This window comes from Cherax quadricarinatus, chromosome 23, assembly GCF_038502225.1.
Source record: "Cherax quadricarinatus isolate ZL_2023a chromosome 23, ASM3850222v1, whole genome shotgun sequence".
Taxonomy (NCBI): Eukaryota; Metazoa; Arthropoda; class Malacostraca; order Decapoda; family Parastacidae; genus Cherax; species Cherax quadricarinatus.
The window spans coordinates 2,102,948-2,125,145 of record NC_091314.1 but is presented as its reverse complement, the minus strand read 5'-3'; the positions used below and the strand labels follow the sequence as shown (position 1 = coordinate 2,125,145).

General features: G+C 38.6%; 1 protein-coding gene across 2 annotated transcripts in view; it reads left to right on the top strand.

Annotated features, from left to right (window-relative positions):
• The first annotated feature begins 2,845 nt into the window (after nt 1–2,845).
• Nucleotides 2,846–22,198, top strand: part of hyx (cell division cycle 73 hyrax) — a 29,368-nt gene continuing 10,015 nt past the window's right edge. For both annotated transcript variants that reach the window (XM_053772471.2, XM_053772472.2), the window contains exons 1-8: nt 2,846–3,014; nt 5,980–6,085; nt 7,319–7,438; nt 9,760–9,902; nt 11,918–12,137; nt 16,859–17,024; nt 21,099–21,220; nt 21,489–21,604. In XM_053772471.2, coding sequence (XP_053628446.1) covers nt 2,884–3,014; nt 5,980–6,085; nt 7,319–7,438; nt 9,760–9,902; nt 11,918–12,137; nt 16,859–17,024; nt 21,099–21,220; nt 21,489–21,604 — 1,124 coding nt within the window. In that variant the 5' untranslated portion in view covers nt 2,846–2,883. The remainder of the gene's footprint in view (nt 3,015–5,979; nt 6,086–7,318; nt 7,439–9,759; nt 9,903–11,917; nt 12,138–16,858; nt 17,025–21,098; nt 21,221–21,488; nt 21,605–22,198) is intronic.

Below are 22,198 nucleotides of genomic sequence, written 5' to 3'. Positions count from 1 at the left end.
ACTTTCTTTACCACAGGGGTACCACTAGCAGGTTTCTTTGGGCCCATGGCAGCTTATTTCACAGTCCCACAAGCACTAAACACAACGAAATAATCGTAAAATGTGTGAATGAGAGTGCAGGTTAGTGTTCACTCAAGTATAAACAAAGCTAGACTGCTCACGGCGCCTGCGCGGGGACGCGGACAGAGCGGGCTGGCAGACAGGTCCCGTACCTGGCGGTCCGAAATTAGGGGCGCATTCGATAATAGGGACACAGTTTGTCCGAAAAAATGGTCTTATTTTCGAAACGTTCGACATTTGATACGTTCGATTTTTGAGGTTCCACGTATACAATGTGACTTACATATTGTAAAATACTGTTAAGTACAAAGAAAGCCACTGGGGTATACCTGGAGAGAGCTCCAGGGGTCAACGCCCCCATGGCCCGATCTGTGACAAAAGGCCTCATGGTGGACCAGGGCCTGATCAACCAGGCTGTTACTGTTAGCTGCATGCAGTCCTACGTACGACCCACAGCCTGGCTGGTCAGGCACTGACTTTAGGTGCCTGTCCAGTGCCTGCTTGAAGACAGCCAGGGGTCTATTGGTAATGCCCCTGATGTATGCTGGGAGACAGTCTTGGACCCCTCACACTTATTGTGTTGTCTCTCATCGTGCTAGTGACCCCTGCTTTTCATCAGAGGAATGTTGCATCTCCTGCCGAGTCTTTTGCTTTCATAGGGAGTGATTTTCGTGTGCAAGTTTGGTACTAATCCCTCTAAGATTTTCCAGGTGTATATAATCATGTACCTCTCCCGCCTGCGTTCTAATATGCCTGAGAATTTCAGCTTAAGGGCTCTTTTTTTCGGCCATATTAGTCGCATTTACCTTTTCTACAGCCTATCCCAATCTCTGTTGGACAAAGCCTCAGTTCCTCTCCGAATTGAATTGAACTTGTCTTCAAATTAATCCCTCAGTTCGTTTATAAGGCCGTCCATTGTCGTTCCCAAGTAATGTCAGCCTCTTCCTTCATGTTCCTCGTCCCCTCAGTTATGAATAATGTATTCTGTTTTGCCGTTTTTCTTGCCTGCACAAGAAGTGTGTGCATGCATGCATACGCGTGCGTGTGTGCGTGTGCACTCACCTACATACGTATCCCAGCTTGTATCTCAAGTTTATGGGCCAACTTCTTGTGGCGTGTGCGTGACGGTGCATGTATGCGTGCGTGTGTACTTGCTAAGGTGGCCCGGTGGCCTGGTGGCTAAAGCTCCCGCTTCACACACGGAGGGCCCGGGTTCGATTCCCGGCGGGTGGAAACATTTCGACACGTTTCCTTACACCTGTTGTCCTGTTCACCTAGCAGCAAATAGGTACCTGGGTGTTAGTCGACTGGTGTGGGTCGCATCATAGGGGACAAGATTAAGGACCCCAATGGAAATAAGTTAGACAGTCCTCGATGACGCACTGACTTTCTTGGGTTATCCTGGGTGGCTAACCCTCCGGGGTTAAAAATCCGAACGAAATCTTATCTTATCTTATCTTAAGGTGTGTGCTTGTTTGCGTGTGTACCTGGTAGGGTGTGTGCTTGTTTGCGTGTGTACATGCTAGGGTGTGTGCTTGTTTGCGTGTGTACCTGCTAGTGTGTGTGCTTGTTTGCGTGTGTACCTGCTAGGGTATGTACTTGTTTGCGTGTGTACCTGCTAGGATGTGTGCTTGTTTGTGTGTGTGCATGCTAGAGTGTGTGCTTGTTTGCGTGTGTACCTGCTAGGGTGTGTGCTTGTTTGCGTGTGTACCTGCTAGGGTGTGTGCTTGTTTGCGTGTGTACCTGCTAGGGTGTGTGCTTGTTTGCGTGTGTACCTGCTAGGGTGTTAGTTACCATTTTATCCTAGGCACATGTCGATTAGACACTAGGCCTGTTGTGTGTGTGCTTGTTTGCGTGTTTATCTGCTAGGGTGTGTGCCTGTTTGCGTGTTTACCTGCTAGGGTGTGTGCTTGTTTGCGTGTTTACCTGATAGTGTGTGTGCTTGTTTGCGTGTTTACCTGATAGTGTGTGTGCTTGTTTGCGTGTTTACCTGCTAGGGTGTGTGCTTGTTTGCGTGTTTACCTGCTAGGATGTGTGCTTGTTTGCGTGTGTACCTGCTAGGGTATGTGCTTGTTTGCGTGTTAGTGCTTGTTTGCGTGTTAGTGCTTGTTTACGTGCGTGCGTTGGTGATTGCGTGTGCTATTTTTTACTTGCATGCGTTGGCGATTATATCCTTGTTTACTTCCGTGCGTTCGTGCTTGTTTGCGTGCGTCATGCTGGGTTCCTTGTTGACTTTGAGTGCGTTGATGCTTGTTTGCGTGCACTGGTACTTGCTTCCTTGCGTGCGTGCGTGTGTCCGTACCTGCTTGCGTGCTCGTGCACGCACTAATAAGACGCAAACAATGAGGGGCTCCCAATGGAAATAAGTCACACTAAAAGGCATATCCTAAGTTAGATCCACACAGCTATGTATAATAATCTATGTAACTATTTATGTGTATCTATACATGAATAAACTTACTTAATCGAGGACCCCAATGGAAATAAGCCACTTTAACTTTTTTGGGGGTTATTCTAGGTAATCTACACATATGTTGTTATGTATGATAATTTGCATAGTTGTATTTATGTGTACTTACACCTAAATAAACTTATTTATATGATAGGACTTGACCAGTGGTGGAAATAATGTTGACAAATTATGTGGCTATGGAGGTCATGGTTTAATACTACATTGTTAGGATTGCTCATCTACTCACACCTCCCTTATGGAATTATTGCCTGGGGATTTATTTATGTATACTTAAACCTAAATAAACTTACATATTTATTATCTTATCTCTTAGTGAGAGGAAAAGTTGTAGCTGAGTGAGTGTTTTCAACATGGCCGACCCCCTCAGTATCCTCCGCCAGTACAATGTTAACAAAAAGGAGATCATTACTAAGGGAGACAACATCATCTTCGGGGAGTTCTCTTGGCCCAAGACAGTGAAGACTAATTACTTGGTTTATGGGTGAGTAGAGGGTAGTTAGGTGCCCTGGGTGGGGTATATGAGGCTTGTTTACACTGGCCTTCAGGAGGGTCTTAGGGGGGGATGTCTTCCTCTCGCATCACCTACTCTTCTTATTCTGTCTCCATTACTGGATATATTTCACTTACTTCCTATACTATGGTGATTATATAGCTAGATGAAGAAAGCCGTGATATTTATAGCATCCAAATTAGTGGCTTTCAGCTGCAGCAGCTGTGTATGGCAGTGCCTGACCAGTGGTGGAAATATTGTATTATGTTTACAATTTATTTTGCTATGGAGATCATAGTTTATTGCTCCATTGTTAAGGTCGTTCATCTACTTTGGCTACACACATTAAACCAATTATAACTCAATATAAGATAGCTCTCATAATAATCACAAACAAACTCTACCAATAACCAAAATACTTTCCTCTTTCAAGTCCCTGAGGCTATTAAATTTTAATGCAGTTCAGACTACCTTAAGCCTTCATGTTCAAAATAATACATTATAATGCTGCTGCTAAACTCAATGTAAATAAGCTAAGGACTCCAGTGGAAATAAGTCACTTTGTCTGGACAAGCACCTAAAGTCAGTACCTGACCAGCCGGGCTGTGGCTCGTACGTTGATTTGCGTGCAGCCAGCAGTAACAGCCTGGTTAATCAGGCTCTGATCCACCAGGAGGCCTGGTCACAGACCGGGCCGCGGGGGCGTTGACCCCCGGAACTCTCTCCAGGTAAACTCCAGGTTGTCTAACTTTGGAGGTATCCTGGGTAATTTACACCATGTATGGTAATTGTACTTAATGTGTACCTGTGCCTAACTAAGTTTATTCAGGTATATACAAATACAGTTACATAGATTATCATACATAGCAGCATATGTGTAGAGAACCTGGGATAACCTAAAAGAAGTCACAAAATAAACTTACTTACCTGGAGTTTACCTGGAGAGAGTTCCGGGGGTCAACACCCCCGCGGCCCGGTCTGTGACCAGGCCTCCTGGTGGATCAAAGCCTGATCAACCAGGCTGTTGCTGCTGGCTGCACGCAAACCAACGTACGAGCCACAGCCCGGCTGGTCAGGAATCGACTTTAGGTGCTTGTCCAGTGCCAGCTTGAAAACTGCCAGGGGTCTGTTGGTAATCCCCCTTACTTGATAAGTTTATTCAAGTACAGGTACACACAAATACAGTTACATAAATAATCATATATATCGGCATGTGTAGATTACCTAGGATAACCCAAAAAAGTTGGACAAAGTTACTTATTTCCACTGAGGTCCTTGTTTGATTGAGGATCTATGGAAATTCTATTCAAATTAAAGACCCAAATACAAGCATGATACATTGTTAGCCTAGGCTAACAATGTATCATGTGGAAAAAGGAACTTGTGTAGAGGTGAGAACATTAATTAAAGGAAATGTTTTTCCATGAGTAGTTGCATCAACTCGAATACAGTAAACTAAGATAGGGTTTTATAGTGAACTGTGCTGGCGACCAGGGGGTACGTCACTTTGGACTCTCAGATACACCTGCCTAGGTTGTAGAAAATCAGTTGGACTATCATATACATCTGCCCAGGTTGTGGAAAATCAGTCGGACTATCAGGTACACCTGCCTTGCCTCACCATTACTATTGGTTCCCAACATTGTCCACTATATAATAACCTGTTTTAGCTTGCTCTACAATAGAACTGATGAAGCCACTCACAGTGAAACATTTCTTTTAATGAATGTCCTGACCTATGCACAAGTTTTTTTTTTCACAGCTTGTTTGTGGTACTATACTATTTGCAACCAGTGTGTATAGTGTTGCTTAGTATCACTTGTGTGCCCATATCTGTGTGTTAATTAAGTCAGTCTTATACTGAGGTATGTGTCAGTCACACGGAAATAAGTCACTTTATCTGACTTGGGTTATCCTAGGTACTTCACACATGTTACTTTGTATGATAATTGTAGGCACCAAAATTTGTATAACTGTACTTGTATGTACCTGTACCTAAATAAATTTATGTATTGTATATACCATAGTCATAAATATTCAGTAGTGACGTATAATAATGACAACCAATGATACCCCAAAAATTCCTTAAAATGTTTTAAGTCCACTGAAGTTCCCATGGTATTTTTATCATTTAGACATACACTTTATCTATAGAATTCTTAACCTACCTTAAATATGAGCATTTATATTAATTTTGTCATAATTATATTGTATATACAGTAGGACCCCCATATCTGCGGGGGATATGTTCCAAGGACTTGCCGTGGATACCAAAACTGTGAATAGAAGCAAACCCTATATTGATAAATTATGCACAATAAGTGGGGAATTATCACTTTTTCACTGATGATTAGCATTTTATGATTTCTCTTAGGCTTTGAAGAACTGGCAACTTCCCTACTTTTGTGCTTTGGGGCCATTATTATGCAAAATTAAGAGGTATTTTTGGGCCACAGTAAACATGGATAACTGAAACTGCAGATACTGAATCAGTGGATACAGGTATTCTACTGTATAAAGCCTACTTAATATATCTGTTTGTATGATAACTTTTCAGGTAGTCCCTTTTGTAAATCACCAAGAGGTCAGGCAAAAGACCAACGTAAGCATAGCTATTATAATACGTATTCCAGACACATGATATAAATTAATTTATTACAAGAATAATCTGGGAAGTACATTTCACATGTAGCCTGTCAAGTTCTCCATTGTATATTGTATTCTCTGGCATTTTTTAAATAAATCACAGTGGTTCCTATATGGATGGAATGGCATATAATCTACATTGAAAAATACTGTACCATAATATTTAATCTTAAAGTAAGATATCCTTGCATTACCAATGTAGAGGAAATTTAGATATGAATGATGGAAGATGTTGCAGAATTTGACTGTAGTCATATCTTACCAGCCTTTAATACTTTTGTAGAAAAGTATCTGATACTTTTCATTACAGCTCTGGTAAAGATGGGGCTCCCAAGGACTACTACACATTGGAATGTCTGCTCTTCCTTCTCAAGCATGTCAGCCTTACACATCCATCGTATGTGCGAAAGGCCGCTGTAAGTTCACTGAATACAAATTTCTTGTTTGGTACTGCATACAACTGCCAGTCTTCTTCTGTTTCTAACCAGCTTAATCATGATTCCATGAGCATAGCCTTTGCAATCTTGTCATTCCTTTCATTCCTCCATTTTCCACATTCTCTCAAACACGCAAATAGTTGATGTTATATTTCAAAGGAGATTTTCATTATACAGTAATACAGAACTGAAACCAGATATAAAAAGTTTTTTTTTTTTTTTAATTTGGGTTAGCAGAAATTAAAGTAAAGCAACAGCACATTTCCAGTTGCAGTAAAGGTAATAGATTGCAGGACTTCATACCAGTAACTATGGTATGAATAACATGTTCAAGGTTATGCTGTATTATACCTCTATACTTTATATCAACAGCAGATCTTTGTTCAGATTGTCTCCATATAACAGAATGAACATAAATGTACTGGATAACACAGAGAGGAATGACAGTCAATCCTTCAGGTCAGGAATCTTTCATTCAAAAATTTGCAAATGTAAAAAAGTATGGGTGTAGTCCTAGTGTTTCGATGAATGCAGTAAACTACCAAGTAGCATAATTGAAACAAGTGTACTTTGGAAAGCATTAGAAATACAGCAAGTTATAAAATGCATGAGAAAGGTTGAGGGTGAATAGGACCTGCTTAGCATGGTTCAGCAGGCCCGTTTGCTGGAGTTCTCCTGCTTTCATACTTTAAAATACTGTACTAATAAATTTTCAACATGAATACCATAGTTGGGCTTAGATGTCTACACTGTCATGTATTGAATTATACTCAGGGCCTAATATATACATAGTTTGTATATGTATGTATTTATATATGTGTATGTGTGTATATGTATAGGAGGGGTTTGGGATATTGGCAGTTTGGAGGGATATGTTATATATCTATATATGCTTCTAAACTGTTGTATCTGGGTGCCTCTGCAAAAACAGTGATTATGTAAGAGTGAGGTGAAAGTGTCGAATGATGATGAAAGTATTTTCTTTTTGGAGATTTTTTCTTTTTTGGGTCACCCTGCCTCGGTGGGAGACGGCCGACTTGTTGGAAAAGAAAAAAAATGCGTATGTGTATGTCTGTATGCAGAACAACACTGAAAAAATATTAAACTTCCAAGCACTTTCATGATTTCTCACATTTTCAAAGAACTGTATGTGTGTATTTATTTATTTATTAATTTATTTTATTTTTAAAGTTAAAATTTGCACATCTGTAGGCTGAGAATATTCCTGTGGTACGTCGTCCAGATCGTAAAGAACTTTTGGCATACCTCAATGGAGAAACATCAACAGCTACAGCTATTGATAAATCAGCACCTTTGGAAATTCCCACACAGGTAGGTACAATATTGCTCATTATAATATTTTATAGGAAGGTTGAAGAGACTAGAACATTCCAATGTTTAGATTATATTTGAAGTAAGATTTGGCATTATTTGATAATAAACTTTGCAAAAATAAATAAATTATCATTATATAGCTGAAGATTTTATACTTTCTGTATAATATTGTAAAAGAATTACAGTACATGTATTACAAACGAGCTGTTCATAAAGCAACTGTAAGTTGTATTTAGTATTTATTTCTTCTATCCATATTATCCTTAGTCTCTCAAGAGATTTACTTTGATGTAAGAGGCCCCAACAGAGCCTGAAGGCACATCAGTGTAGTCTCTCTCATTTATCTTATACCTTCCAAGGACCTTTAGCTGTATATATACCTCCACTCACTTTCCCTTTCCTGGTTATTTATTATCATTTCATCATTATTCTCATACTCAAATTTTAGTAGTTCTATCATCTATTATTCCTACCTTGAAGGATGTTTTCTAGGGAGAGTGCCCCAGCAGCCTAGTCTCAGACCAGGTCTGTGTCCAAACTTAATCAGAATGAAAAATCTCAGCAGTAACAGCATATTTGTGTACTTATTCGCCACTGATTCTGCCTCCTTTAGTATTTCATCTCCTTTCTAAGGTTTCAGAAACTTCTTATCTTCAGGCTGTTCTCTTCCTTGTTTGTCCATTTCGTGTACAATAAAATCTTGTAAGTCATGCAGTTATAGCTGGCATTTTCAGTATTTTCTTTCTTTCAACACACTGGCTGTATCCCACCGAGGCGGGGTGGCCCAAAAGAAAAAACGAAAGTTTCTCCTTTTACATTTAGTAATATATACAGGAGAAGGGGTTACTAGCCCCTTGCTCCCGGCATTTTAGTTGCCTCCTACAACACGCATGGCTTACAGAGGAAGAATTCTGTTCCACTTCCCCACGGAGGTAAGAGAAAATAAACAAGAACAAGAACTAGTAAGAAAATAGAAGAAAACCCAGAGGGGTGTGTACATATATGCTTGTACATGTATGTGTAGTGTGACCTAAGTGTACGTAGAAGTAGCAAGACGTACCTGAAACCTTGCATGTTTATGAGAGAAAAATGGACACCAGCAATCCTACCATCATGTAAAACAATTACAGGCTTTCGTTTTACACTCACTTGGCAGGACGGTAGTACCTCCCTGGGCATTTTCAGTATTCTATTGTTTATATGGTATTTACTTCTTTATTTCCAGTAGTAGCATGCCATTACCATCAAGGTATACCAGGGCAGAAATAGTGGTGTGCATTACCATAGTGTAACATCCCTGCACCCTTTGGACAAGGCTTGTTGGAGGCCAAGTATCACTGCTTGGTGTAAACAAACTAGTCGTCAGTCTATCTGGACACGTTCCATACAGTTCTGTGTGTGGTTATTGATCTCAATTTTCATTCGTATCGCCTAGCTTTGGATATTAATCGTGGCACCCAAAATGAATAAAAGTGATGCTGGAGGTGCCCAGAAGAATTAGGCACGAAACTTAAAATTTCTAAGAAAATTACAGTTAGAGTAGAGGTGGAAGATGGTGGTGGTTATTATGGCTGGTATGTTACTCACACAGGCTAGTGTAGCACACAATTACTCTGTAATCACACATTCTGGTAACTTCAACAGTCGTTTACCTACCATGGCTGCATTTATATAATTGTTAATATGTTAGTGATTGATAATAAAGTGTGAGAAGTTATTAAAAGAAAAAATTTTATAAAGTTTATGACTAGTAAAGATGGAGGCCACGGGTGGTTGTTTTGGCCAATAAGGGCCACATCAGATATATCTTCACACTTCCTTAGTAATAAGGAGCAAGGAATGAAAGGTAAGATGAAACTCTTGGTGCTTTTTAACCTATCTCAAACAAGAATGTGCGAGTGCTGGTAGTTTTGAATGTCATTCATGCTCACACTTCCCACTTGCTGTGGATAGAATATGCTCTCCAGTTAATAAGCTCTACTGAATTGAAAAAAGCATTGTTTGGTGCAGCTTTTTCAAAATAAAGATACCCAAGTGTTTCACACATGTCTAATTCATCAACCTCTTGTTGTTCTATACCAGAAATGTTATCAAAGAAATTAATTCTTTAGCTGAGTCAGCAACTGGCTTAGAGATAGAGGTTTGATGAATGCAACCTTATTTTCTCATGTTTTTTTTTTTTTTTAATTTTGTAAGCTGTGGAAATCATTAGTATTGCAGTTTTCAGAAACATTATTTGTGGTACAGTATTTCATAGGATTTTTAATGCTGATACCAATATTAATTTCATTAAATTTTACTTAAGAATTATGTTGCAGGTAAAACGAACGGTAGAAGATGCGTCAGACATTACAGCCAAGAAGCCACGTTATGATGACAGTGATGTACAGAAAATTAAAGAACATCTTGCTCTTCGCTTTGATGCACCAAAAAAGTCTTCTATTGTCAGCAATATTGATAGGTACAGTAGTATTACATACAGTTTATTTAAATGTACAGTATGTGTAATAACAAAACAGACAAAAAGTTTAAATAATAATCAATAGAATGAGTGTTTCAATACATTAGCTGTTTCCCACCAAGGTTCTGGGACCCACTAAAGTAAACACATTTACTATCACTTATTTACTAGCAGTTCATAGACATCACAGTTTAAATAACTCATCAAACCACAATGTCCCCATCTATCCTCCAGAGTGCAAGCATGTATATCATTATTTCCAGAATTCTAGTTTGGCTAACCAGTTTCTGTGAATCTCATCACTGACATTACCTTTTGAGAGTTTACAGTGTGTGTAGCCCTGAGTTCTTAGATGAGGAAATTAGGAAAATCTTTGACATTGCTACAAAGCTGTTACCCTAAGGAGTTTGAAGACTATTTTGTTGGCAGCTAGAAAAGCTTATCATAGGACTGAACCTAGAATAACTTCTCATAACAAGAATATGCTTGTTCTTCCTTACAGTGAGAATTTATCAGTTCTGCTGAATGCCCTAGAGACTTAATATACAAGTTATTTTTAAGAATTCACTGACTGTTATGAGTATGTTGATCAAGAATTCTCCTAAACATGGTGTAAGTGGTGTGTACAGGATTGAGTGACAAGGATGCAACCATTCTTATGTCAGGTAGACAGGTAACCTTTAAATATTAGAATTACACAACATCAGTATTCAGTAAAGACAGCCCAAGAATTCAGTTCGATATTCAACCACACATGAGACATGAGTTTGTAATAATCCTACTAAGTGGGCTGAGGCAAAGGTCATTGTCCCATGTACTTCATGGCTAGAAAGAAATATTCTTGAATCTGCAATTACTAAACATAATGAACTTTAGTTATTTAATGGTAGTTGTGGGTTATTCAAGCTTAATTTGTTTATAATTGAGGCTATTGTGCATAGTCTAAAACCTGATTCTTATGTAAATGGCCTGGATTGTCTTAGGTGTCAGGGTTCCGCGAATATGAATTAGGGCGGGGTGATGCTCTTCCTGGTGAGGCTAGTCCTGTGTCTACCCACTAGGTGAGTTTGCCCTAGTTCATTTTCCTTAATTGTTGTGGAATTTTCCCTACAACAAATGCCAGATGCAGCTTTGTTCAGAATATAAAGTCCTTTATATTTTGAAGTCTGACTGATAATCTTGATAACCATTATGTTACCAATGTTAATTTTGCTAGTTAATCACTGAATTATCTTTGCTTGTGGGCTGACTTTTCTCTCTTCCTATAATACTTAATCTCCCTGGCACCAGGCACTTGTGCTTGGGGTACTGAATGCTTTCCCTCCACCACCCTTAATGGAATAAATTTGCTGAAATTTCTTACTCCTTTCTGATGTGTTGATTTCAACACAAAAAACCTAGATCTATTATTCAACTCCCTCCATGGTCGTTTTGCGTCAAGGTATTTAATAAAACCTAGGTAGTAGGTTGGTAGACAGCAACCGCCCAGGGAGGTACTACCGTCCTGCCAAGTGAGTGTAAAAGGAAAGCCTGTAATTGTTTTACACGATGGTAGGATTACTGGTGTCCATTTTTCTGTCTCATAAACATGCAAGATTTTGGGTATGTCTTGCTACTACTACTTACACTTTGGTCACACTGCACATACATGTACAAGCATATCTATATTTATATATATATATATATACACACCCCTCTGGGTTTTCTTCTATTTTCTTACTAGTTCTTGTTTGTTTCCTGTTATCTCCATGGGGAAGTGGAACAGAGTTCTTCCTCCGTAAGCCATGCGTGTTGTAAGAGGCGACTAAAATGCCAGGAGCAAGGGGTTAGTAACCCCTCTTCCTGTATATATTACTAAATGTAAAAGGAGAAACTTTCGTTTTTCCTTTTGGGCCACCCTGCCTCGGTGGGATACGGCCGGTGTGTTGAAAGAAAGAAAGATTTAATAAAATTATGATTGTGGAGATATCTGCTACCTGCCTACACTTGATAACATTGGCAAATTATGTTTACAGGTCTTTGTCTGAAGCAATGTCAATTGAGAAAATTGCTGCCATTAAAGCAAAACGTTTGGCTGTTAAGAGAACAATGATCAAAGAGGATGATGATGACATATATGGCCTTGGAACAGACCTGCGCGGCATGCTAGAGTTTGACATTGATGTCACCAAAGACATTACCACAAAGGAACGTCAGTGGAGAACTAGAACAACCATTCTTCAGAGTTCTGGCAAGGTGAGTACTGCACAGTACCGCATGTATAAAGTTTCATATTTTAAATTCTTGACAGGTTACACAAGCTAGGAATGAAACAAAACATGGAATGATGAGAGAAACTTCAAAATTTGTTCAGCAGGATTGTGTGGATAGGTATGTATGAGAACATGATGAAACTGATGAAAAATAAGTCATTTGAAAAGATGGTTGAAAGCAAATGTAAATTCTAGAACTTCAATAACTACATCCCTTCCACAGTCTCCTTTCTCAAATCCTTCTTGCTTGTCATCACCTTATTGCTGGTGATCCCATTCTTTTTCTGTGCAGCTTGTGATGTGCTACCTACTGTGGCATGTATTTTAATTTTACTCTCAGCTTCTACCATATTGATTTGGATGTTTTTTTATACCCAGAAGACTTACTGTAACTTGGGGAATTTGTGAGACACACACTATTGTGCAGTTTGTGGGTTTTTAGTGGATGTAGGATATTTTGGTGTGTGCTGGCTGTATGAAGGATTATTATCAGCTGATATGTTTTTAGTGTTGTGTATGTATGACTGAAATTTTTATCATACAGAGTGTTGAATTTAGGCCAGTACTCTTTAATTTTTTTTTTTTTTTTTTTTTTTTTTTTTTTTTTTTTTTTTTTTTTTTTGCACAAGCATGCATTCATGCACTATTCAAGGAGACCTGTATACTCCCCATTTTCCTTTATCTGTATGTTTGGTCTGCCTTGGAGTTGCAGCACCTTTTTGGGAAGCAAGTTCAGTGTGGCATTGCTTTATAAATCGATTGGGCTCATCAATATGAACTAGGGTCAAGTAGGCACTGGAGAAGCAGCACTCCTTGTGGTCCTGGAGTTATCATAAGACCCTTTAATAGTTAATTGTATGTAAGTGCAGATAGAAACTACGACAGTATTGGGACTAGGTCCCTATAAATGAAAGCATTTTTTCAAAGTAAAAAAATTGGAAAAAAAAAATAAAATTTAAAAAATAAACAAAGTTAACATTAGTGTTGATTGTATGTAAGGGTATGCCAAAGTATCAGTGGGGATTGGCTAATTTTGATGGTATCGGTATCAGTAGTCATCTAAAATTGAATATTGGTATCGGTGGGTATTAGCTAATTTTGATGGCATTTGCATTGGTTTAAAACTGAGTATCACATCAGTATCTGCTAAATTTTTGATATCCCATCACTAATTTTATGTCTCTGTGCTATGACCAAGCACCACCTCAATTCTGGCTCGGCACAGTCTCTCTTCTTTACTTTATACAACTTATTTATAAGTTTAAACTTATTGAAGATGCTAACCATATAACATACTAACCATATTGCATATTAACCATATAACATATAAATCATACAACATTCTAGTTTACACTGAGAATGTAAACCATAATAAAAGAGGCCCACTTATGATTATAGCATATTAGGCCATTTCAGTTTCAGACCTACCTACATTTTATTTATTAAGTGTATTAGCACTTTTCTGGGCTATTCCAATTATCTTCTGTTCGGTTATCTTCCTTAAACTTCATTGAGTATGAGTGTTAGTGTATTGTTCGAAGTATTACATTTGAAAAACTGTAGATGATTATTATGAATGTTTATAAAAAAATTACGAGTATAAATTTTGATGAAGTATGAGTATGGCATAGTAAATTATATTCACATGTTTCTGGCAAGAACAATGTTCAATTTTGTTAGAACAATTGAATTTCATTTCTCAGTACCTCTTTGAATTTAATAATGAGATTACTAGTCCGGAGTAACTTTGAAAACTCTCATATCGTTGCTAATGGATCTGTTTCATGTCTATATAAATGATATTGGTAGATAAAAGACTGTTGAGTAGACTTCAGGATGTACATGTTTATAGAGGGGCCACAGATATATCAGATCACTTTCTAGTTGTAGCTACACTGAGAGTAAAAGGTAGATGGGATACAAGGAGAATAGAAGCATCAGGGAAGAGAGAGGTGAAGGTTTATAAACTAAAAGTGGAGGCAGTTAGGGTAAGATATAAACAGCTATTGGAGGATAGATGGGCTAATGAGAGCATAGGCAATGGGGTCGAGGAGGTATGGGGTAGGTTTAAAAATGTAGTGTTAGAGTGTTCAGCAGAAGTTTGTGGTTACAGGAAAGTGGGTGCGGGAGGGAAGAGGAGCGATTGGTGGAATGATGATGTGAAGAGAGTGGTAAGGGAGAAAAAGTTAGCATATGAGAAGTTTTTACAAAGTAGAAGTGATGCAAGGAGGGAAGAGTATATGGAGAAAAAGAGAGAGGTTAAGAGAGTGGTGAAGCAATGTAAAAAGAGAGCAAATGAGAGAGTGGGTGAGATGTTATCAACAAATTTTGTTGAAAATAAGAAAAAGTTTTGGAGTGAGATTAACAAGTTAAGAAAGCCTAGAGAACAAATGGATTTGTCAGTTAAAAATAGGAGAGGAGAGTTATTAAATGGAGAGTTAGAGGTATTGGGAAGATGGAGGGAATATTTTGAGGAATTGTTAAATGTTGATGAAGATAGGGAAGCTGTGATTTCGTGTATAAGGCAAGGAGGAACAACATCTTGTAGGAGTGAGGAAGAGCCAGTTGTGAGTGTGGGGGAAGTTCGTGAGGCAGTAGGTAAAATGAAAGGGGGTAAGGCAGCCGGGATTGATGGGATAAAGATAGAAATGTTAAAAGCAGGTGGGGATATAGTTTTGGAGTGGTTGGTGCAATTATTTAATAAATGTATTGAAGAGGGTAAGGTACCTAGGGATTGGCAGAGAGCATGCATAGTTCCTTTGTATAAAGGCAAAGGGGATAAAAGAGAGTGCAAAAATTATAGGGGGATAAGTCTGTTGAGTATACCTGGCAAAGTGTATGGTAGTTATTATTGAAAGAATTAAGAGTAAGACGGAGAATAGGATAGCAGATGAACAAGGAGGCTTTAGGAAAGGTAGGGGGTGTGTGGACCAGGTGTTTACAGTGAAACATATAAGTGAACAGTATTTAGATAAGGCTAAAGAGGTCTTTGTGGCATTTATGGATTTGGAAAAGGCGTATGACAGGGTGGATAGGGGGGCAATGTGGCAGATGTTGCAGGTGTATGGTGTAAGAGGTAGGTTACTGAAAGCAGTGAAGAGTTTTTACGAGGATAGTGAGGCTCAAGTTAGAGTATGTAGGAAAGAGGGAAATTATTTCCCAGTAAAAGTAGGCCTTAGACAAGGATGTGTGATGTCACCGTGGTTGTTTAATATATTTATAGATGGGGTTGTAAGAGAAGTAAATGCGAGGGTCTTGGCAAGAGGCGTGGAGTTAAAAGATAAAGAATCACACATCAAGTGGGAGTTGTCACAGTTGCTCTTTGCTGATGACACTGTGCTCTTGGGAGATTCTGAAGAGAAGTTGCAGAGATTGGTGGATGAATTTGGTAGGGTGTGCAAAAGAAGAAAATTGAAAGTGAATACAGAGTAAGGTTATGAGGATAAAAAGATTAGGTGATGAAAGATTGAATATCAGATTGGAGGGAGAGAGTATGGAGGAGGTGAATGTATTCACATATTTGGGAGTGGACGTGTCAGCGGATGGGTCTATGAAAGATGAGGTGAATCATAGAATTGATGAGGGGAAAAGGGTGAGTGGTGCACTTAGGAGTCTGTGGAGACAAAGAACTTTGTCCTTGGCGGCAAAGAGAGGAATGTATGAGAGTATAGTTTTACCAACGCTCTTATATGGGTGTGAAGCATGGGTGATGAATGTTGCAGCGAGGAGAAGGCTGGAGGCAGTGGAGATGTCATGTCTGAGAGCAATGTGTGGTGTGAATATAATGCAGAGAATTCGTAGTTTGGAAGTTAGGAGGAGGTGCGGGATTACCAAAACTGTTGTCCAGAGGGCTGAGGAAGGGTTGTTGAGGTGGTTCGGACATGTGGAGAGAATGGAGCGAAACAGAATAACTTCAAGAGTGTATTAGTCTGTAGTGGAAGGAAGGCGGGTAGGGGTCGGCCTAGGAAAGGTTGGAGGGAGGGGGTAAAGGAGGTTTTGTGTGCGAGGGGCTTGGACTTCCAGCAGGCATGCGTGAGCGTGTTTGATAGGAGTGAATGGAGACAAATGGTTTTTAATACTTGACGTGCTGTTGGAGTGTGAGCAAAGTAACATTTATGAAGGGGTGTAAGGAAACCTGGCAGGCCGGACTGAGTCCTGGAGATGGGAAGTACAGTGCCTGCACTCTGAAGGAGGGGTGTTAATGTTGCAGTTTAAAAACTGAAGTGTAAAGCACCCTTCTGGCAAGACAGTGATGGAGTGAATGATGGTGAAAGTTTTTCTTTTTCGGGCCACCCTGCCTTGGTGGGAATCGGCCAGTGTGATAAAAAAAAAAAAAATGATATCCGAACACAAGGAATTTGATAAGTATTTATTTTATTCATTTGTTTCAGTTTTGCATTTAAAACCTAAATATTTTTGGTACTTTAATAATGACCTGCTTAACCTACTTTTATGATAGCATAAACATGATGATATCTGCAGAACATTATACATTAATGCATTTAGTAAATATTTTAGAAATGAACAACTACTGAAATCAAATTCTATAGGATGAACTGATAAAATCATTTATGAAGCATGTGTATGGGTAAGAAATTGTAATAAGCTAGGATTGTAGCTAAATGTGCAGTTAGGCATTTTGCACTATATTAGATGAACTTTCTATGGTGATAAAATTAGATTGTACAATTAGTATTTCCTCAGCAATTTGCAACAAGTATAATGGGACTTCTTAAGTCAATCAAGGCCCGTGAAGACGGTCGTCTAAGAACAACGACAACAAATCCTGTGCCAACACCAATTTCAAGATTACCACAACAGCCAGCTGGTTATTCTCGATATGACCAGGAAAGGTTTAAGGGAAAAGAAGGTCTGTTGTTATGATGGTTTTCACGAGTGATAGTAATATTTTTATTTTTTTATCTGTAATTTAGAAATAAGGGGGACTTGAGTAGACATCAGGTCATTAATATATCCTGTTGTCTAACCCTTAAACTCATTATCATATCCTTATGCATATGCTGGGAGCACCTGGCTGGAGGTATTTATATCTGACAAAGATATTGGGCCTTATACATAAGTTTTACACCAAGGTATTTGTTTAGAAACAAATTTGTCATTTTTGGCTAGATGTTGTGCTGCTTTATGGGAAGAGAACACTAATGTTATTATATAAAGGTATTGCAGATAGCAGTGGTGATATTTATACCATATGATATTGTCTGACAAAGACAGCCAATACAATGGGTAGATCACACTGAAGTATAAGTGTTCCCTCCTAATGGTGTAAATTATTATTTTTTATTAATACATCAGCCGTTTCCCACCAAGGCAGGGTGGCCTGAAAAAGAAAAACTTTCATCATCATTCACTCTATCACTGTCTTGCCAGAGGCATGCTTACACCACAGTTATAAAACTGCAGCATTAACATCCCTCTTCAGAGTGCCAGCACTGTACTTCCCATCTCCAGGAATCAAGTCCGACCTGCTGGTTTCCTTGAATCCCTTCATAAATGTTACCTTGCTTACACTCCAACAGCATGTCAAGTCCTTAAAACCATTTGTCTCCATCTGCTCCTATCTAACATCCTCACGCACGCTTGCTGGATGTCCAAGCCCCTCGCACACAAAACCTTTTCCCCCCTCCGTCCAACCTTACCTAGGCTGACTCCTACCCCGCCTCCCCTCCACTATAGGTTTATACACTCTCGAAGTCATTCTATTACATTTCATCCCCTCTGCATGTCCAAACCATCTCAATAACCCCCTCCTCAGCCCACTGGATAATAGTTTTGGTAATCCCACACCTCCTCCTATCACCAAACTACGGATTCTCTGCATTATATTCACACCACACATTGCCCTCAAACATGACATCTCCACTGCCTCCAGCCTTTTCCTTGTTGCAACATTTACCACGAATGCCTCACACCCCTACTCTCATACATTCCCCTCTTTGCTTTCATGGATAAAGTTCCTTGTCTCCACAGATTCCCCAGTGCACCACTCACCTTTTTTCCCTCGCCAGTTCTGTGATTCACCTCATCTTTCATAGACCCTTCTCCTGACACATCCACCCCCAAATATCTGAATGGTTTAAATATGGGCATTAATGGCACTTATTCTACTGATTGATATTTATTGTGTTGAGTGAGTCGCATCTCATTCATGAGACAGTGAAGAGAGACAGTTATAGATGCAGATTTATTTTCAAACAATTTTCACTGCACAAATGAGTGTATCAGACATGACAAAACGTGAATCAGGTGAACATTGTCTACAGTAATGGTTGTTTTCTGAACAATATCTGAGACAGTGCAAAAAGAGAGCAGATGATAGAGTGGGAGAAGCACTGTCAAAAAATTTTGCAGAAAATAAGAAAAAATTTTGGAGTGAGATAAACAAGTTAAGAAAGCCTAGGGAACGAATGGATTTGTCAGTTAAAAACCAGAGTAGGGGAGTTAGTAGATGGGGAGCTGGAGGTATTGGGTAGATGGTGGGAATATTTTGAGTAACTTTTAAATGTTGATGAAGAAAGAGAGGCGGTAATTTCATGCGCTGGCCAGGGAGGTATACCATCTTTTAGGAGTGAAGAAGAGCAGGGTGTGAGTGTGGGGGAGGTGCGTGAGGCATTACATAGAATGAAAGGGGGTAAAACAGCTGGAACTGACGGGATCATGACAGAAATGTTAAAAGCAGGGGGGGACATAGTGTTGGAGTGGTTGGTATTTTTGTTTAATAAATGTATGAAAGAGGGGGAGGTACCTAGGGATTGGCAGAGAGCATGTATAGTTCCTTTATATAAAGGGAAGGGGGACAAAAGAGATTGTAAGAATTATAGGGGAATATATTTGGGACCTGACGAGCTGTTGGAGTGTGAGCAAGGTAATATTTAGTGAAGGGATTCAGGGAAACCGGTTATTTTTATATAGCCGAACTTGAGTCCTGGAAATGGGAAGTATAATGCCTGCACTCTAAAGGAGGGGTTCGGGATATTGGCAGTTTGGAGGGATATGTTGCATGTCTTTATACGTATATGCTTCTAAACTGTTGTATTCTGGGCACCTCTGCAAAAACAGTGATGATTTGTGAGTGAGGTGAAAGTGTTGAATGATGATGAAAGTATTTTCTTTTTGGGGATTTTCTTTCTTTTTGGGTCACCCTACCTCGGTGGGAGACGGCCGACTTGTTGAAAAAAAAAAATGTGCTAGAAGTTCCTGCTCTTCATCCATTCTCTGATAATTTGCTGAATAACTGACGCCACTTGTCCTACCCTCTTTCTATCTTTCCCCAAGTTTTCTATTATCTTGTCAGTGTGCTGATGATATACATGTATTAAAATGCCTCTGGCAAGACAGTGATAGAGTGAATGATGGTGAAAGTATTTCTTTTTCAGGTCACTCTACCTTGGTGGAAGACGGCCAGTACATTAAATAAAAATAATTATCATCAAAAGCTACAATGGACATATTAGACACACTTGTTAGGACAAATTTCACAGCTTGTAAAATATAAAAATGGATTTCAGTAGCTCAGTCCATTGTAAATTAACATGGCACTACATTGTTTCTCATGAGAAATAGACGGACAGTCACATAATTGCCTCAATATCCTCTATGTGACTTATCAGCCAAAACATAGTGAATCAAAATTAACTTTTTTTTTTCTCCCACATTTGACTACATAATTCAACCCATGCTTTTAAGCAAACATTTGTTTTTGCTCTTTTTTAGTTTGACTCCAGACTGTCAGTAAAGCGACTATGACACTAAAAAGGGTATTCTATGCAATGCTTATTCATTACAAAACATTTGTTTTTCTGTTTGCAATTTCAAATATATATAGTATTATTAATGTTATTGAATATTATAATTTTTTTTAACCCACTGGCCGTATCCCACCGAGGAAATGTTATAATTATTTAATTTATATTAATATGTATAACAAAACCTAGGTTAAATAATGTATGTTGAGAAATTGGTTTAAGCATATAAAGTAAAATATCTTTGTTGGCATTAGGACAGGTGTCATAAGCATTACTCACTCATTAAATTTATTCATCATATGAATCCTTTGTTCTGAATCATCCTAAGATCTTCACTTATAGAACCTTTCCACTTCACATCATTTGTAGCAGTTTTGTTGGAAATTTTTGATCATCTTCCTTTTCATTTACTGTAATCAGGGCTTTTGTTAAAATTAATATATTTTGATGATTCTAGGTCAGATAAAAAATTAATATGAGAGCATAATCATAATCCCAACAAATACTGGATAAAAGCCCAGTCAGATGGCAAATATGATTCCAAGTCTGGGAGCTGTGTCTACCTTGAGACTACATATGTAGTATAGACTTTATTCATAAATGGGTACTTTATTGCTGGTCTAGTCTATTATAGTTCATTGAAGAGAAGGGAGAGAAAAATAAATTAACATTGTGCATACTAATAAACAATGCACACTTCAATAAGGGCATTGTATCTATATAAATCTGTAGCGGAGGGAAGGAGGGGTAGGGGTCATCTTAGGAAAGGATGGAGGGAGGGGGGCTAAAAGAGGTTTTGTGTACAAGGGGCTTGGACATACAGCAGGCATGTGTGAATGTGTTAGATAGGAGTGAGTGGAGACAAATAGTTTTTTGAACTTGATGAGCTGTTGGAGTGTGAGCAGGGTAATATTTTGTGAAGGGATTCAGGGAAACCGGTTAGCCAGATTTAAGTCCTGGAGGTGGAAAGTATAATGCCTGCACTTTAAAGGAGGAGGTTGGGGTATTTGCTGTCTAGAGTGACATCTAAACTATCATCTGTGTGCTTCTGCAAAGACAGTGATAGTGTGACTGATGGTGTTTCTTTTTTTTGGCTCTTCCCTCCTTGGTGGGAACTGGCCAGTGTGCTTTAAATAAAAAATTACCACAGTGATCATGTCTGTAAATTCTGATTGCAGAAACGGAAGGCTTCAAAATTGATACAATGCGTACCTATCACGGTCTGTCATTGAAGAGTGTGACAGAGGGTAGCCAGAGTCACAAGATGGCCCCACAGCCAGATCTAACCCCCCAGACTAAGGTTTGTCATGGTGGAAGTAATTATTGTTTCTCGTCTTCCAGTTATTGGCTATTTAATATGTGGACAGGCGCACACAAGCTATAATTCACAACCAGTTTACACATAGGACCATATGGCATTTGAATATTTCCTGGATCATTAAAAATTTGCAGCATCAGTCAACCTGACTAGCATACCTTTGATAGTTTCATTACTGTCTTATTTTCTTTATAACCATTTTTTGGAAGGTTAGGTTTTTCTGTACTTTCATTATAATTTATATTTGCAGCCAATACCTGGTCAACAAATGAAGAAACCATCACGTACACCCATTATAATTGTTCCCAATTCTCCAACGTCGTTAATCACAATGCTTAATGCTAAGGATCTCCTTCAAGATATGAAGTAAGTTCAAGTGGAATATTTTTTTTTATGGGAGGGAAATTAATAATTTTTTATGAGTTAAAATACTTTTTTCTCAATGTGGGCTTTAAAATCAGTAATAATTGCTGGATTCTGCTTGTTCATGTTTCACTGTCTTTTGTATAGAGAAATGTTTATTTTCTCAAATTTTTCACTTCATTCTCATTCATAACGTATTGAATACGTATATTATAACCTTACATCCATTCATTTAAATTTGTATCTTACATGTATGAGTCGAAAGGAAATAATTCCTTTACACGTTAAAGTTTCATCATACTGTACTTACTCCTGTTACACCTATTTGTTATGAGAATCTACATTACAGACTTAAGTTTCCCAAGCTGTCCTACAATATTCCTTCATTTCATTTATAACTATGTTAATAAAGTTTGGGATATCCAAAGAGAAATATCGCATACTGTACTTTGTAGCGACATCTCCCTCTCATTCACAAAGTCGTATGAATTCACAAAGGTACGTGAATAACACTTTCATGTAGCTTACCTGTAGGGATGGGATGATACCAAAATTTTTACCAATGCTAAATTTTAGGCTGGTACTGTTACCATCAGA